We start from the raw sequence: 19,180 nt of genomic DNA, 5'->3' as shown, positions 1-19,180 counted from the left end.
CTCCTCACCATAGAGATCATCCTCACCAAAAATCAGCTCATTCCGAAACTTCTAACCCATGTAAGACAAAACGCGTTTGTTTAAAAATGTGGGTAAAACTAAGGGTGGCGAACGGGACCCATATATATATATATATTATATATATTATATATTATATATATATATATATATATATATATATATATATATATATGGGTCCCTTTCAGCACAAACATTTTGACAAACATTTTGGCAAAACATTTTTCAAAACATGGGTTAGAGGTTTTTGGAATGGGCTGATTTTTGGTGAGGATGATCTCTACGGTGAGGAGATCATCCTCATAAAAAATCAGCCCATTCCAAAACTTCTAGCCCCATGTTACAGGTTGAAAAAAATCGTGGACCGTCCATTTTTTGTAAACCATTTTTGATGGGTTAGAAGTTTTTGGAATGGGCTGATTTTTGGTGATGATGATCTATTCCCTGTAGAGATCATCCTCACCAAAAATCAGCCCATTCCAAAACCTGTAACCCATATTTTCAAAAATTTTGCCAAATGTTTGTCAAATGGTTTGTTGCTGAACATTTCCCTATATATATATATATATAATAGATTGTTCGATTTTTGGATTGGTTCGGTTCTATATATCCCTAATTCGGAATCGAACCAAATTAACTTAATCGTGAGTGTGTTCAATCCAAACCAATCCAATCCAAAAGCTTCATTAGTTCAGTTCTTAGATTTACCTGATCCAATGTGCACCCCTAGTTATTATGCATAGTTTAGATCAATTGATTACAGCTTTAGAAAAAAAGTACGAAGAGAAGAAAAAAAAAATGAAATTTGCAAAGAACAAAGGTTTGATCTACTCAAACCCACAATATTTCTACAAGTAGATCAGTAGAACGTAGGGCCATTGAAAATATTACAAATAAATTACGCAATCAATGAATGGGGAGGAGATTATTGAAAACCAGAAAATTACTCGGATATCGAAAGTCCTAAAAGTTCTATGAAATCAAAACTCTAGCTAACGTCCTTCAATTAAAAACAGATAATAAAAAATAAAAACTTGATTGAAATAAAAGATTACCAACTAAATCATGCAGAAGCATGCACAATTCTGGTCTTATTATCAGATTCACACACACATATAATAGACAGATAGAGAAAGGACGCACCTTTAAAACTCCTACAGACGTAAAGCAAGGGGTTTTCAAGTGCAGCGGTGTTGGAGAAAGTGGTGAAGATCAGTAATAATAATAAAATAAATGAAACAGACCCATTCTTTGCCCTATGGTTTGTTTGTCTCAGCAAACTCTATACTGGGCTATACGCTAATGGGCTTTAATTCAAAGCTCAATACATATACAAGAGTAGGCTAGCCTAGAGTCGCTAAATTTGGTAAGATTTTTTGAAATCTTATTGATAAGAGTTGTTAGCCTACATGGATTTCCATCCCAGCTACAGCTTTCTATAATCTAGATTTGAGGATGTAGCTGGATTTTTAGAAAATTTTAAAAAGAAATAAACATAAAAATACACCATAATGGCTAGTCATTTTGGATAGTTAACAAGTATGCACTCCACTCATACTATCTAAAATGATTATTCATAAATATTTTAATATTTTTTATTCAATCCAAAATGAAGATGGATGGTACATTGGAGAATGGATGTCAACGGGTACCAATTTACCCAAATCGAAATCGAAAATATTGGTTTCAGTTTTCTTTTTATTGGAACCAATTAGAACCAGGTCTAATATGGAACCGAACCGATAAGAACTTGAACCATTAGGTTCTATCTGATGGGTACCCATGGGTACTTGAAATCGATTAATTTTGTCATTTATTTTTACATTATGCATGCTTTAAGATTTTCTATATTTTAAAATTAACATATTTTATACAAAGATCTTAAAATTTTCATATATACTAAACATTGGAGTTTGAAAAAAAACAATATTAAATCATATACATGGTAGAAAAAATTATAATTAAGTTGATAATATGTTATTTTTTAGAAGGAAATTTTTTATAATGATTTTGAATTTTTTTTTTCTTCTCGATTCTTGGGAAATGGAACCGACAGGTACCCGTGATTCTTGGCGTTTCCAATTCCATTTATTCTAGAATCGACAGCGAAACTTGGAAGTAGTTATAGTTCTAATTTTCTTAAGAAGAAATAAATTTTACCGATCCCTAGGAAACACTTGTTTTCCACTCATCTCAACTGTACATTTTCATGTACCTTGCATTGCCCTGCCAAATTTGAGTTAAACACACCAATCTATTATTTGCTTCTTTAAAACTTTAGTTGTTAAAACTTGCCCTACTTTATCAATCATCACCATCGAAGGAACGAGAGCCTTCATTATTTTCCTGTCTATGACTTCAATTTTTTTTCTATCATTCTCATTCTCATTTAAACTCCTTCCTTTTCTTCCTTTGTTTTATTATCTAACCTTGTTACTCAACACCGGAGATGCCTCAGTTTTGAACATGGTGTTACAATAATTCACATATAACTCTTTTTTTTTCTTTTTTTTTGATCTTATAGCTTCTTTCTTCATTTTCCCCCGCATTTAACAAAAGCAATATATTATTACATAATTATTATTATTATTTTTTATTTATTTGTAATTTAAACAAGTTAAACAATTCAAAAACTCCCAAGTGATCACTAGATTAAAAAGATTCCATGTAACATGTATACTAATAGTGTTGTTTTAACCTGATGTGCCCAATGAGAACAAGAACGAGGTAACGACATAAATTCCCATTAGGTATGGTCAGGCAGCAAAGGAGATGTAAAGCTTCAAAAGATAAAACCAAGGTCAAGAAAGCAAGCTAGTTGTTCTTGAAAGGTAGAAACTTCCCAATTGCATGCTGAAGAGGTCACCAAGAGCTCCACGAACATCCATCTGATAAAAATCAAGACATAATCAGCAAAATGGACATATAGACAGCCTATCAAATATGAAAAGAAAAGCAGGGGTGAGAGAACATAGAAAGAAAGCAAAATGAAACACAGTCCTAATAGTGCATAGTCTGTGTCTTGATGGGGAGAATGTGTGCCTCCCACATTCTTACCTTGTAAGAAGAGGATCAAGTGGACCATCACTTTCTAAAAAAGAATAGGATACCCAAAGGTTAGGGTGTTTGGCCCTAAAATCAGAAAGTAAATGTTTCTAGCTTCATCAACAAGGCCAGAAAGCCAGATAAATCCTGAGCCCTTGAGGACCAAGTCTTTATAGCATTTGTCGGGATAATATTGGGTTGGAGAATGGAGATAGATGCATGCACTTGAAGAAGATACACCTAGGGAAGAAAGGATTACCTGGTCGCAGCACACAAGCTTAGTAAACAAGGGATAAAACTCTCTCAGGTGCTTTCTGAAAATCTGAGGGTTCATAAAGCACATCCCATTAAGCACCTGAAAGACCAGTTATGTAAGTATACTTTCTTTGTTATGGCAACCCATGAATTCAAAGAGAAAGAAACTGAGATGAATTCCGTATAAAAAATGTTTAAACTAGCAATATTGAAATTCTCAAAGATTCAAGTCAACCAGTTTAGGATATTAAGAGACAAGATTCTGTGCCACCAGGTGTTCAAGTAACCTGGCTGTTAGTTTCCTGGCTTGCTGCCATGTATCCTTTTTTTGTTGATACCTTGGGTATCCGGGCCTCACCAAATTAATCCCATGGAGCACACATTTTCCACATATCCTCATTAACAGCTGTTTTGTTTTTTGTTTTTTTAACTCTAGTACATGGCAAATCAACGGATTAGGTGTGCAGTATATCACCTAACATCAGAGTGCACATCTAAATAAGGGGGGAAAATAGCTAAAGAATATATGAAGGAAAAAAAATGGACAGATCCATGTACTACATCCAAATCCAATTCATCAAAAATGAAAAAATGCCCAGAATTCTAGGGTACATGCAAAAATAAAGTCAAGTCATACTGAAGAAAGACAACAAGAACTTGGGACTACCTCTCCGAAAGTGCAAGCCAATGGTCTGCTAAAATTCTGAAACATATCAATAAAAGGATCATCTATTGATTAAAGTATACAACCCCATGTTTGTGTAGTTTCCCTTCAATAAGCAAAAGAAGTAATTGTGACAAACATCTACCAATAAATCCGGCAGTTCCCACCCCACTAGAGGAAAAAATGTATAGTAAATATTTCGCCATTGAAACAGTGAGGTAGTTTACAGGAAATGATTGCTTCACACCAAAGTAGAGGCTGGCAGCAAGTAACAACTAGGTGGTCCTTGAATGTTTGGGGTGTGCACGTTCAAGATGATCTCAGTTTTTGCCTCAGGTGATCTCCAAGATCACCTTTGGTAACAATAAGAATAAGCCAACATGGAGCTTATTAAAAGGGGGGAACAACTCTTTAATAATTCACACTTCACACTTTTCTTTAGAAATTTAAATATATAAGCACCCTACATTCAACAAGAACAAGTAAATAAGATTCAGAAAAACAAAACTTCCATACCTTCACAATAATTGGAGAACGTAACTCCAGAACTCAATGAACATCTACATTAGCAGCTTCCCCTGTGCCATACTGTAGGTCAGATGCCTCCTTCAGTATCTGTCGACAGAAAGATACCAGCTGCTCTTCTGCTACTCCATCAAGCTTCTCTTCTGCAGTGGACTTTTCGATATAGCTTGGGTCATCAACTGAAGCTACATTAACCTCATGGGAACCATTAGTGGCCAGTGGTTCCTCGCTGTCAGTGTTAAATTTTGTAGTTGTTTTCTGTAATATATCTAAATAAGTGCAGGTTCCAGATAATTCCTGGCGAAAAAGATTCAATGGCGGCTTGTGAATCATGAATGTGTTAGTTTACCGAAAGGATTTTGGAAATTATATGATAAGAATAGAAAGAAAAATGAATTGGAATATGTATATGTAGGCTACCTTTCAGCAGGAATATGGTGCATACGCATTCTAAGGTTGGTATATGAATTATATGAAGTAGCAAATTCTAAAATGGAGAGCAAAGTGTCCATTATGGTAATCTTCTGTGAGGCCTTCAACTTGCTCCAATATTTTTTCTGCATTTTCAAAGTCGCATTAATTATGAACCACATATCTTACACCTTCAGTGGTATTAAGAGACACAATAATGAACAACCTCTCCTGTTTCTTTTTTTCTTCATTTTCAGGCTCTCAATTTTACTATTATTTTCTACCGAAACCATAAAACAGAAAAGGAAAGGTCAGTAGCCCCAACAAAGAGCATTTAGACATCCTTCTTGCATGTAGTAAATTGGTGATATGTCCTGAACTTCCAAATATAATTGATCAGGTTGGATGTCTATAAGATTTGAAATTTTGAGACATGTAAAATGTCTGCCATCAACAGGCAAAATTATTGTAACATGTATAAGAAACAGAACAAAGAGAGTCATACCTGAATACTATCAATTGCCCCTAGAAGTAGTAGTTGAGTGATGCATTTACCCCTAATAGTTCCCAGTAGGGGACTTTCCTCCTCATCCACCAGATCAGGCTCAACAGCATCAGGAATCTACAATGGCATTCAATCAAGAAAAAGAAAATAATTAACTGCAGATGTATCACAAAAATAATAAATATTGACAAACTAGTAGTAAAATTTCCATTCAAAGCACAACGTAATTTTTCTAAACCAAGAAATTGTGAACTAGTATAATAGTTTTATGTACCTAATATTCACAGACCACAAAATAAAATAAAAAGAGGAAGTGGATTGATAATGATCTCATTCCAGGAAGATCGGATCCCCAAGACCCATTTGAGATGGTCAATTTCAAAAACACAATTTTTTTTTTTTTTAAATTTATCAATAAGTAGGGGGATGGGACCCCACCCATCGTATTAATAGAAATGGAAGGATTAAACTCTATGATAATCTGAAATCAAATCCTTTGCAAGGATTAGATTCAGTTCATGAGGGATAGAACAAACATCACCGAACAACCAAAAACTCTCTAAAATTGATCCTTTCATTGCAAGAAAATCTGCAGCCTGGTGTGATTCCCGCCAAGAAAATTCAATCAAACAACCTGGAAATTGGCTTCTAATGTCCTCAATCCTCCAAATGATGTTATGATGCTTCCACGAGGCCTCCGAAACAGAATTAATTGAACTCACTGCATACTTTGAATCAGCTGAAACAATCACATTGGAATAACCCTTCTGAATCGCATATGTCAGACCTTCATAGATGGCTTCTAGTTAGATCTAAGCTATATAATTTGATGTAACCATCCAAAGGGAGCATCTAGTTTACCATCATTACTGGCCTCGTTTCTCCCTTCCTTCACATCTACATCGTTGCAGCAGCTCTACACCTAGGGGACCCAAATCGTCAACCACCACCCATCAAAGACCCCATGAATGTCCAGACTTATCTGATAAAGAATTTGATCTTCCTCCATTCTATTTACATAAAAAAGTTTCCTGTTATGTTCCCTCCAAATGTGACATATGGCTGAGCATAAAGCTACAGAGATCAAATCCCTTTGGAACTGCTTTAAACAATACAGATAAGATGAAATCAAGTTCAGAGATAACAACTTCTTGGAGATGAAATACATAGAGTCCTCCCTCCAAAAGTAACTACCACTCCCTATAAAATAGAACAACTCCCTCACTAACCTACCCACACAAGGAATCTGACTACCCACCTAGTACCCATGTAGAAATAACTCCTTCCCATCTCCCTCATAAACCCAACTAGTAATGATCCCATACTCAAATATACTAAAAATACATTTCTCCCATCCTCATATATTTAGGTACGTATAATTCCACCCTTCTTGTAAAACAACCTTGTCCTTAAGGTTGAAATTTATAAAATCATTGTAGAATTTTCAAATCTCATGTTGATCACAGTCAATTCTTCAAGTCTTTGCCGTCTTCAAATCTTCACCTGAACTCCACGTACTTCTCTAATCATAGGATTTGGCCTCCCTGGAACCCACAACCTTTAGCTTAGGAAACCACTCTGATACTAATTGTTATGTACCTAATATTTAGAGAATTATCAGTCTCTTCCGACAAAGACCACTTGTATAAATCCATCTCAAATATCATTCTCCATCTCCAGATATCTAAACTGAGAATGATGGTAAAATCTTCTCCTTAAGCCATCGAGGGTAATTCAGATTTTGGCTTCCAGAATACCAGATAACCAGGGGAGAAGAACACAATCGATAGCTTTCCCACAAGGAAACATATTTGTGATATAACTTTCTTGTCCAATGAATAAATTGTAATATAAAATGCTAAGGAATAGAAAACAAACCAGTTGCTTAGATAAAAGAGAGAAAATACATAGAACTGGGATCCCAATTAGATTCAGATTTTGACTCCATTATGGTGAGAAAATTATCATTGAAATGTTAACAGCCAAAAGTTAGTTGATGTCCACCATTCCAATACCTTGACCGGAGAAGATGGTACCAAAGCATCTGAAGGATGGCTTCTTGATTTAGAGGTAAGATTTCTGAGTAAAAGGTTGTCCATCATATTACCCATTATCCTTTGACCTAATGTTTGACTACGTTGGAAATCTTGAGCTCCAGCAGGTTTTTGACATCTTCCGGATGGTGATGGAAGGCCTACAAAAAGGTTCCATTTAGAGACTTACCTTGAATAAATGCAATAAAGTTTAGAACATAGATTAAGCATCCATATTCAGCGCAAAAATATACTTAAGAATCGCAAACCTTCAGATTCCTCCAAATTTGGATGTGGCTTGATGTCTTGATAATCATCCTGAAAGATAGATGCACTGGGATTCTTTCTAGGGCTGTCAACACCAACACGAGGAGATGCCCAACCAAAGATTTTCCCATTCTCACTCCTACCAAACTGATGATTGTCCACTTTCCCATTGTCAACAGACCTAAGGGAAGGACTGTCTCTTGTATTAATCTCTGTATCTCTGGTTAGCAACGACTGGCTCTTTGAGCTATCAAAACCCAAAGAGTTGAGGAGCTCAACAGGTTGAGTTGTGTATGAAGCATCCCTGACAATAAAAAAATGAAGAAGACGCAAATAAAAACTTCGAAGGATACAGCACATAATCAAGTAAGAAGCAAGACTTTACCTAATGCTTTTAAGTGGGTATCCCAGTCGTTTTCACTGAATTGGTGGCCTCCAACTTCTATGAGATGCACCAAAGCACCAGGAGATTGAAACCACTGCTTGATCAGTCTTTTTGGCACAATCCAGCAGCAAACCAAGCAGAGGTGGCAGCATAAAGCAGACCTCCTGCACATAATAAGGAAAAAAGAAATGAAGTTGTAAACACGATTAATACATCTGAGACAGTTCGAAAAATATTAAATGTTAGAACTATACACATGCATATGCATGGGTGGGGTGGGGTGGGGTGGGATTCATTGATGTTCGGAACTTGATAATTAAAATTACATCTAGTGTTGCGGACTGCATAGAGATCATGATGAACAATCCAGCCACCTGGTAGTTGCCATAACTTCTCGTCTTTTAGGGTGAAATAAATAGTTCATTAGGAAATACATCTTCAAACATTTGTTCTTTGAATCTCAATGAACATTAACATTTCTGCATGCTACTGGAACATGAAAGCTTGTTGATTTTAGTTTAATTAGTATGACATTTGATCTTGATAAGGGATGGTTTTTAGATCTGTTACTTTTTTCGATATATGCATATTTTAGCTCTATTTTTATTTTTATCATTGTTTATATTTAGAATTTGGACCATTATATGTATTTGTTTCTGTTTAACTCTAAGAATTTTTAACATTATAGTCTTACGTGTAACTTGCATGAGTGCATGAGCAAACTGAACTAGCGAACTTAAGTGAACCAAGAAACAAATTGTCTCTGCCTCCCCCTACTAACTGGGTTCGTTCTAGAGTGGTGAACCACGAACCTGAATTCAAACCAAGCCAACCGATGGACCACGTAACACAGATCCCAAATATAGAGGAAACAACATGGATCCTATTCCACCGTTCAACTCTATCTTGAGCAAAGTCCCCAGTCTTTCAGAAGTGAATATGAATTCATTAAGATAAAAGGAAAATCCCCAAACAATACATGAACAGAAGAAAGAGAACAAGGAAAACAAAATTATCTAAAAGGAGAATTCCTTTAGATAAGCTCAACCAATCCCAAGATAAGCTCAATATTAGTGCAAAACATCATTATCATCAGCGTTGCCGTCAAAGCTTTATCCCAAAAATTTGGGATCAGCTGAGCGAATCTTGTTCCTCCGTTCAATTCTAAAAAGCCAGTATTCACATGCATAACATTAAAAACAATCAAGGTAAAGTTTATTCTATCAAAGACACTTGGCACTTAGTTCAGAAGAGAAAAAGGTCCATGAACCAAATTCAAGTTGTGTGTACCTTGTAGAAAGTATTAAAAAGGTTCCACAACAACTGAAGTGAGTGAATACTGGTTTCACGAAGCCATTCATCACCAGAAGAAACCAAGTTCTCCCTTCCAGCATGTCTCACATGATCAAAAATGGGGAAAAGGACACGGTGAAAAATGCTCTCCCAAAATGCTGACGAGAATTTGCGATCTCTCTCATTCAACAAATCGAAAAGCACCTCAAGGGCACAATTTCTGACCTCTGCTCTAGGATTTGATGTCAGGTCAGATAAGCCCGCAAGCATTGGAAACCAATAGTGCTCAGTCACATCAAAAGTCAGATCCGCATTTACATCAATGGGTTTCAGAGCACCACCTGGTATAAGGCCCTGGTAAAAGAAAACAGTCTTTATCAAATCTCTCATTCCAAGCACCAAAAAAGTAGTGTCACCTAGACATGTGACATGGGTGCCAAGAAGTCAAGGTGTCGACACTTGACAGGTGTTAGGCACATCAACTTCTGAAAATTTGAACATGGCAATATGGCTGAACAAAAATATTAGAAATAAATATCAGATGAATAAAAGCCAAAACCTACTTTAGAAGATGTAAGCATGTATTAATGAAACAAAACTACTGGGAAATCTAAGAAAGCAGATAGCAAAACTTACATCACGAAAAGATTAGAAGTTCTACTATGTATGTTAACGGCTAATGTAAACTATTCAACATAGTTGTGAGGATTCTTAACATTTTCACTTATGAGGTTCCATACTTCACATGATATGTTACATGGATTTTCACAAAAGGAATCTCATTTTATCGTGTTGGAATTAGACATATTTTGATATCATTTTTTTGGTACATGTCCAAAACTGTTGTGCCATGCTCAGGAATGTATGAGTAGCAACAAGTATCAACACAGCAAGCATTCAATGCCAGAGTAACACTAGCAAAAAAAGAGCTCTTTAGGAGAATAGCTATTACCATAAAAATCCTGATCATCAAAGACGTGTAGGCTCTTCTTGTTATACTTGCAAATTGGTGCAAACCTCTGAATGCCACGAAATCATTCATTCGCACTGAAATTTTAATCTGAAAAGTTTACGTGTGCAAAGGAGCGACCAAGTCCCCAACACCCACAAATTTTAGTTTTGCATTGATTTTCAATCACAACAGAGATGAGGATGCTGAGATGAACAGGAAAAATGACTCAGAAAAATGCATTCCTCAAAATGTAGGAGTGGTCCCAAACTCCCAATAGGTGACAAACTAAGGGAAAGTCGATTGAGAAGTTAGGTTATGTGAAATAAAGATCAATAATAGCACAACCATAAGGAACATGTGCCAAGATGCCTCAGTTCCAAAAGGAGAAAAAAAAAGAACTCTAAGGAACATGCAAGTTGAAGGTTCTAAAAAAACGAGAGAAAGACCAACAAGGATGCAGATTGAGGTAGTGAGAACAGTATGAACAAACCTGAATCAATAGATGATATGGCTTTTCGCAGAACTGGGTGAAGGAATAGGATTCAATTAGAAAACCCCAATTTTTTAGGGGATAAAGCTTTGACAATGATGGTGGTGGTGACTAAGTAGGGCCATTGCGTCCGAATATTGCAACGTATGTCAACAATGATGCGCATAATGGATCGACTATGGCTATGAATGATTCCCTCCGACACCAGAAGCACAGGTAATTGCAAGCTTCTTGGAAACAAAATTGTGTTCCTATATTAACTCTAAACTTGGTTTTTGAGGTCACATGAGGTAATATTGATGTAGGACGGTGGGGGAAGATGAAGAAAAAGGGGGTGATTAGGATCTGATTTGGGATTTGGGATTGGGTTAAGGATTTGAGCGAAAAAGGATTTCCAAAATCCCAATTGACTATTGAGATGTAAAATACAAAGTTTTGTAAAATACTATATTTTAGTTGGGGTTAGATGAGGGTTAAAAGAAAGTGGAAAAGATTAAGGTTTGTAGGTTTCAAGAATCAAGAATTAAGAATTCGAGAAATCAAAAATAAAAAAAACATAGTTTATGGATTAGTTTCTTGAAAGGATTAAAGGGTTCTTGATGGATTCTTTATGATTTCTTGATCTCTCACAAAAAAAGAAAAAAAAAGAAAAAATGTAGAAAAGATGGATTGGAGAAGAGATAGAGGATAAGAAGAAGATTAAAAAAAGAAATATATATATATAATATATATATATATATATATATATATATATATATATATATATATATATTTACCTTGGAATCACCCCAATGATTTCCATAGCATCAACCACGTTTAATTCACCAACATCCAAACAATAACTATAATTTTGTTTATTCCATTTATTCTCTTCATTAAAAAAAATCTTAATAAATCTATATATAAATGAAATAAAGTTTATTCCAAGTTATTTACCTTAGAATTACCCCAATGATTTCCATGGCATCAACCACGTTGAATGCACCAACATCCAAACAATAACTATATATTTTTTTTTTTCATTCATCATCTTCCTTACAAAATATCTTAGTACAATCTATTGACAACCATTTACCCCAAAAGACTGATCTGATGGGGAATGTGCAAGTATGAATATAAGAGGGTCACAGGTCGAACTAGTGCACGATACGTGAGCATGTGACACCCGAGAGCAAAGGCGGATAACACAACACTTAGTACTCCCCATCACCCATAAGGGTGGAAAATTCCTTCGAGGAGACTTGAACAATGACCTATACAAACTTAGCGCTCTGATACCATGTTGACAACCATTTACCCCAAAAGACCGATTTGATGAAAAAGGCACAACTATGAATATAAGAAGGTCACAGATCGATTTGGGGCATGATACGTGAGCATGTGACACCCGAGAACGGAGGCGGATAAAACAACACTCAACACAATCTATGTAAAGAAAATAAATCCAAGAATCCTAATCAAACTAAACAACCAAATATATAATCTAATGTTGTAACTTTCTCTCTCTTAATTTTTCAACCCTAATAAACTTAAATAAGAGACTAACTAAAGTTACTAAATTGCCCATAAATATTATACTAAGACCATGGACCAATAAAACGTGAAAATAAACCCAAAAAACATAAAAATAAAACCCTAAAACAACTCAAAACTAAAAACATAACTAATGTAAAATAATCTCGAATAATAAATCTAGACCTAATTAAGTGAAAACCTAAATAATAACTACTTTTTCATCGGAGCCCCTTGCACACATATATGCTTCTTTGTTATATTATTATGTAAAACTAACTGCCAGAGTATTTTGGGCAATCACTAAATATTAATAGAGGTTAATATTTAAGTGAAATCATGGGATGAGAATGACCCAGGATTTTAAGTTGTTATGATGGAGGTATCTATATAAGGAGTTCCAAATCTGAAAATTGATAATTATCAATCAAATACAATTCTTTGCTTAGAACAAACTTGTCTTCTAGTTTACTAGAGTTTTGAATCCATCAATTCACCCTTTTGAACCTATTGGTTCAACTTGAGTCCATTGACTCTAAATCCTACATTTCCGCTACACTATATCTTACTAAGTCGGAAAAAATGTGTTAGATTTGCTCACCCAAACAGGAAAGCTTGCAGCAAAGCCTGTTGAAACCCCAATTGAGCCTAATCATCATCTTTGTGACATAGTCGAAGAGTTAGTACTAGATGTTGGACAGTATTAGCACTTGGCGGGGAAGCTTATTTATTTATCACTCACTCGTCTTGATATCTCATATGTTGTAAGTATGATCGGTCAATTTATGCATGCTCCTCAGACTCCCCATCTTGATGTTGCATAACGGATACTTCAATACTTGAAGTCCTTACCTGGATGTGGTATATTATTTGCTCGTCATGGTCACACACGTGTTGAAATATTCACTGATGTTGATTGGGGTTGGATCCCTTATAAATAGTCGTTCCACTTTTGGCTATTGTATTTTTGTTGGGGGTAATCATGTGACTTGGCGTAGTAAGAAGCAATCTGTAGTGTCCTGCTCTAGTGTTGAAATTGAATATCGAGCTATGACTCATGGGGTATGTGATGCCTTGTCTTTGCAATCTATCCTATCTGAGCTAAGTTTTTTTGTGCCTAGTTCAATGCAACTTTTTTGTGACAGCAAGGCCGCCATCAATATTGCTCACAACCTTGTCCAACATGATCGCACTAAACACATTGAGGTGGATCGTCATTTTATTCGTGAAAAACTCCATGCCAGACAGATTTGCATTCCCTACATTCAGTCTTCTGATCAATTGGCAGATATTCTTCCGAGAGGAGTTAACAAGGCTAGATTGGTTTTTTTGTTGTCCAAGTTGGGCATGATAGATATCTATGCACCAACTTGAAGGGGAGTGTACGCATATATGCTTTTTTTTAATATTATTATGTAAAAGTGATTGCCAAGGTATTTTGTGCAGTTCACTTAATATTAATAGAGGTTAATGTTTTAAGTAAAATAATGGGATGAGAATGACCTAAGATTTCACCTCTTCTCCCATATCTCTCTTCGTTTTTGCCTTTTCTAATCTCTTGTTTACTTAACCCTAACTCTTGTGATTTATTTATAAGAAACCTACATTTTTTACTGTTGACTTGATTTGTGTTCCGCATTATTCTCCTTTGGTTGGAGAAAACTCATCCACGAATTTTAAAGTGCTTGAGAATGATCATGACAATTTGTGGTTCATCCCTTTTGGCAAATATTTGTCCTCATGTCTCGATGTGGTGTTGAACCATTAACTTCAAATTGAGATCTTCTATCACGGGCAAAGTCTTCATTGTACCTGTCTGAGATGATTAAGTCGGTTTGAGGTAGTAATGGAATAGCGGCATCATGAACAAGAACTATAGATGTTGTCTCCAAAAATATCTTAGGCTCTTTTGACATATTTTCCACTTCATGATCTAGTTCCTGCACTAATTCTAGAGCTGTAAACACACCATCTTCTGAAACTGATGTTCGATGTCTTTTTTGCAACCTGCTCTTGGATTGGTGGTACCATAGGTATTGACTTTCACGATGATATCTTGAGTAGATATCGTTTGTATGAAGCAACACGTAGAATATCCTGTTCAGCATCAAAAGTAACCCATTCACGTGATGTCCAACCGCGTCCCAGCACAATATGACATTCCTTTAAAATCACCACCTTACACTCAGAACTATTGAACTTTCCTTCACAAAATTGAACAACAAAATCTTCATCATAATATCTACAAAATCTTCATCATAATATCTACAAAATCTCTTAGCTTCGGCATTTTGTAAGGTCTTCTCAACGAAATTTGTTGAAATCAGATTCTATTCATAATCATCACTACACAATACCTCAAATGATTTCCTGAAAGGCAAAACAAATCTAATTTTGACTTCCACTATCATCTTTAACTATTTCAGGTTTAGTTCTGATACCAAATATGATGAAAGACGATAGATCATAGAGGAAGAAGAAGAAAAAGGGGATGACTAGGGTATCTGATTTGGGATTTGGGATTTGGGATTTGAAATTTAGAATTGGGTTAAGAATTTTGGAAAAAAGGATTTCCAAAATTTCAATTGGCTATTGAGATGTAAAATGCAAAGTTGTGTAAATTACTACATTTTGGCTGAGGTTGGATAAGAGTTAAAGGAAAGGGGAAAGGATTACAGTTTGTAGGTTTCAATAATCAAGAATTCAAGATTTCTTGAAAAATAAATTAAACATAGTTTATGGATTCGTTTCTTGAAAGAATGAAAAGATTCTTGATGGCTTCTTGGTCTCTTACAAATAAAATAAAAAAATGTAGAAAAAATGTTGGAGAAGAGATAGACGATAAGAAGAAGATTAAAGAAAGAAAAAATTTATATTTACCTTGGAATCACCCCAATGATTTACATGGCATCAACCATGTTGAATGCACCAACATCCAAAAAATAACTGTAATTTTGTTTATTTCATTCATCTTCTGCCTTAAAAAAAATCATAATACAATCCATATAAAGAAAATAAATCCAAGAATCATAATCAAACTAAAATACCAAATTTCGTAACTTTCTCTCATAATTTTTCAATCCTAATAAACTTAAATAAAAGACAAACTAAAGTTACTAAACTATCCCTAAATATTATACCAATTCCAGGGGCCAATAAAGCATGAAAATATGCCCTAAAACATAACTAATCTAAAGTATCCCCGAATAATACATCTAAACCCAATTAAGTGAAAACCTAAATAATTAAAAAAATATCGTTAGAACCCTTGACCATTGACTTGATTTGCATTCTGCGTTAAATATTCAATGGTTATGGTATAGAACAACAAAGAAGAGAAGAGTAAACTGCATTACAAGCACCACTCATGGAAGGTTAATAATCATAAAAAAAATTTGGCATATCTGATGAACAAATAATTATATGTGTAAGGCCTTGAAATAAGTTAACATTTGTTGGTGATCTGGAGATGTGTTCGGTGGGATCCCGCACTCTTGTTGACACAGTGATCATGTTAAGTACATCAACAAAGTTACACTTTCAAATTTTTTTCTAAAGGACAAACCATATCATTCAAGATGACTTGGGCAGCCAATTATCCTCAGCTTTCTATTGTGAATAAAAACTTAACTATTTGTTTATTGTAACTTATAAGTGTTGCTTTCTATTTAAATGTGAGAATCAGCAACAAAAAAGAGTACATGCCATGTTATACATGTAGCAGATAATCACCAGTGAATTGGAGGACCAGCAAGCAACACCTTTAAGATAGGTTAGAGCACTCTTATTACCAGCCAATCATCATTGCTAACACGCATTTCAAATCTATAAATAAGTCCATTCACTTGAACACAAGTAAATATTGGTCAGATCTACATTTCAGCATCCATTCAAGGCTTATTAACTAATCCACTCAGCAAATAAAGTCTGTCACGCCCCGAAATCCTAACACGAATCCCTATGATTCATCGATTAGAATCTCGAGGTGTGAGGTAATCAATCACACAATCTGACAGAACATTCATAAATAATAATACTTATGAAAAGAAAATATACGCAGCGGAATAAACAGTTAACTAACATCTATACGAGAGTCTAGAGTAAACAGAAGAAATCGACAAACACTGATATAAGTCAAGATCTTTAATCTCATAATTCATCAGGTTACAAAAATTTCTAAACTACCATGTTTCTTATCTACAACCAAAAACCGCTAAGATCCTCTACTAGTCCTCAAAGACATGGCGGCGGCAAGACATCAATCTGATCCTCCTCAAGGACCTCCTCAAAAGACTCCTCAAAGAACGGTTCTTCAAAAGTTGAATAATCTGAAAGGGGAAGGATAGGGTGAGTAACAGGGGAATGTTACTCAGCAGGATGAACGCCGTTCTAACAACGAGTCATACATGCACGAGTAATCAGTTGAACAGTTAAATAATGTAAGTTTTTCATAATGTAACATACGATAAATGTCTAAGCATATTCAATAAACAGTTAAATAATTTCAACCTATCATTTCTATCATTTAAAGTAGCATATGCATCTTTTAAATGAAAACATCTATCAATCATTACAAAATAAGAAAAAGATACATAATAAAAACACGGCGGTGTAATCGATAAGAGAGCAGAGGAACACGCCGATATAACCGCCTCGGCAATGGCAATACGATATTCCAAACTTAACCTCCGATGTAGAATCCCATCGTTATAATCTGATTTTGTGGCCGGTCTAGCATACCACGGTTGGATGACCATTTATCCGGCTCAAACTGGCCGTTGACCAAGAACCCAATATTGAGTTCAACTAACGGTGAGGTCGACCGTTTGACGACTACAGACTAAAAGTGATCACTAACTAGCCCAAGAGACCCCTCGCGTCGAAGCCTATCAAGAGGCAATGCATGTGAACCCCGCCTATCTCTACACTATACAGAGACCGTCTTTACACACAACGTTCCCCAGAAAATAAGTAGGAGAAATTCCCGGATTTCATAAGCTGTAATATGCTCTAAGGTATTCCATACTACCGAAGAGCATATGACATCTAGTGTTATCCTAGATTGACTCGTCGCTTCCGGATACACAGCAACGCGTCACTCTTTATGGGTTTTCTACAAACCTTTACTGGTAAACAAAATAATTTATTTTGTATATAATATATCATTTCTTTTTAATCGAAAATACAAACAAAGTCTGGTAGTGCCTTCCAGTGACAGTTATCTGTCATTTCCATCCATCAACCATCTCATCCCTCTATCTATCTATCACGTTTTACGTGGCATGGCCACTACGTAAAACTGGAGGCACTGTCCCATCAATCAGTCGAGAACATACGTTCTCTCTATCCATCCATCAATTAAATCGATCAATCTATCATCTAATTTCCTACATATCTATTAAAGTAATTTTACTTTTAAAGTAATTCGAAATCCATAAAGCATCAACCAATTCCATTCGATGGTTTTGGTTGAGTCGAGAGACTCGAAAACAAAGATAAAACCATAAGCTGAAAATCTATGAAAATTTAACTAAGTGTTGAAAAATAATTTTTTTCAAAGTCGAAATTGAAAACGAACTATTTATTTATTTATTAAAGAACTTAAAGTAATACTTAATTAGTTTTAATGAAATAAATGTAGGAAATGGGTATACATACTATATGGAAGCAATACAAAACAAATTAGAACCAAACTCAACATTCAGATACTTTTCCGAATTGCTGATTTTTCGTCGAAACTCGACCAAACTCGATCCAAATATCATATTAACTATAAAATGCTTATATTACATCAAATGAACTAAAACCAATCATAACTAAGCATGTAAACATGATTCAAATCGTTCAAATATGTATAAACTTAATGAAATAATTGATTTATCAACAATCATATGGATTTTCTATGAAATTATCGCATAACTAGAAGGTAGAAGGGAAGGCAACCTACATCAAGCTATTTTCAACGGTTGAACGAACTTTAAAATCGCCTCCGGCCAATCTCCAAAATTTTCTTCCGGCGAAAATCGGATTTCTTTGCGTCCACGCGTAACCCTTGGCGAGAGGAACAACTTTCCTTCTTGCGCCTAAGCTCGAATCGTTCTCGTTTGGCGTAGATCTGAGTTTCAAATATTGAAGGAAAATGGTTGAGATTTGTTTAGAGAGGAGAATAAGAAAAATCTGATTTTTCTAATAAAATTTAGATATTTATATCACTTAAGTTGGGACATATTTTTTCTAATAAAATTTAGATATTTATATCACTTAAGTTGGGACATACTTGTCATTTTGGGAATTATTTTTCCCAAATGCCGAATTGGACAAACTTATACTCTATTTCGGGTGATTTTTCGACACGAATATGATCGGTTTCCTCAAATTACGTCTCTAAGGTGTCATTTACCTATTGTAAAATATCTAACGCGAAACTCGAGGATTTGATAACTTTTAAATCAATGCACAGATCTAAAATTCTTTCCTCGAGATACATTTTAGGATTTTCAGGTCATTACATCCTCCTCCCCTTAATAAGAATTTCGTCCTCGAAATTAAACATACCTCAATCGAAGAATAATTCTAGAAATTGAGCACGCATCTCCGTTTCTTTCTCCCAAGTCGCTTCCTCGACATTGTGATGTCTCCAAAGCACCTTAACCAACGGAATAGCTCGTGACCTCAACATTTTCTCTTTACGGTAAAGAATCTGTACTGGCCCCTCTTCATATGATATGTCTTCCTCTAGATTGAAGGACTGCCAGTCAATAACGTGGGATGGGTCCGGTTCATACTTTCTCAACATCGATATATGAAATACGTTATGAACCCTTT

General features: G+C 35.2%; 2 protein-coding genes across 4 annotated transcripts in view; both read right to left on the bottom strand.

The window, feature by feature from the left end:
* Positions 1-2,635: 2,635 nt before the first annotated feature.
* On the bottom strand, positions 2,636-8,083 carry LOC147391090 (brefeldin A-inhibited guanine nucleotide-exchange protein 5-like). Its single transcript, XM_086458992.1, has 7 exons — positions 7,726-8,083; positions 7,439-7,617; positions 5,424-5,540; positions 4,928-5,064; positions 4,499-4,660; positions 3,323-3,418; positions 2,636-2,906 (listed from the first exon to the last, which is right to left on the bottom strand). Exons 1-5 carry the CDS (start codon positions 8,081-8,083, stop codon positions 4,630-4,632), a joined length of 822 nt encoding a protein of 273 aa, XP_086315118.1. The 3' UTR covers positions 2,636-2,906; positions 3,323-3,418; positions 4,499-4,629.
* Positions 7,891-19,180, bottom strand: part of LOC147391089 (brefeldin A-inhibited guanine nucleotide-exchange protein 5-like) — a 24,454-nt gene continuing 13,164 nt past the window's right edge. For all 3 annotated transcript variants that reach the window (XM_086459745.1, XM_086459743.1, XM_086459744.1), the window contains exons 6-8: positions 9,399-9,755; positions 8,109-8,272; positions 7,891-8,027 (exon numbers count right to left, since the gene is read on the bottom strand). In XM_086459745.1, the coding sequence (XP_086315871.1) occupies positions 8,141-8,272; positions 9,399-9,755 (489 nt within the window). In that variant the 3' untranslated portion in view covers positions 7,891-8,027; positions 8,109-8,140. The remainder of the gene's footprint in view (positions 8,028-8,108; positions 8,273-9,398; positions 9,756-19,180) is intronic.

The sequence above is a fragment of the Akebia trifoliata genome, chromosome 11 (assembly GCF_017979445.1).
Source record: "Akebia trifoliata isolate Shusen 1 chromosome 11, ASM1797944v1, whole genome shotgun sequence".
Lineage (NCBI taxonomy): Eukaryota > Viridiplantae > Streptophyta > Magnoliopsida > Ranunculales > Lardizabalaceae > Akebia > Akebia trifoliata.
The sequence above is the reverse complement of the archived record's forward strand: the minus strand, read 5'-3'. Positions and strand labels throughout refer to the sequence as shown.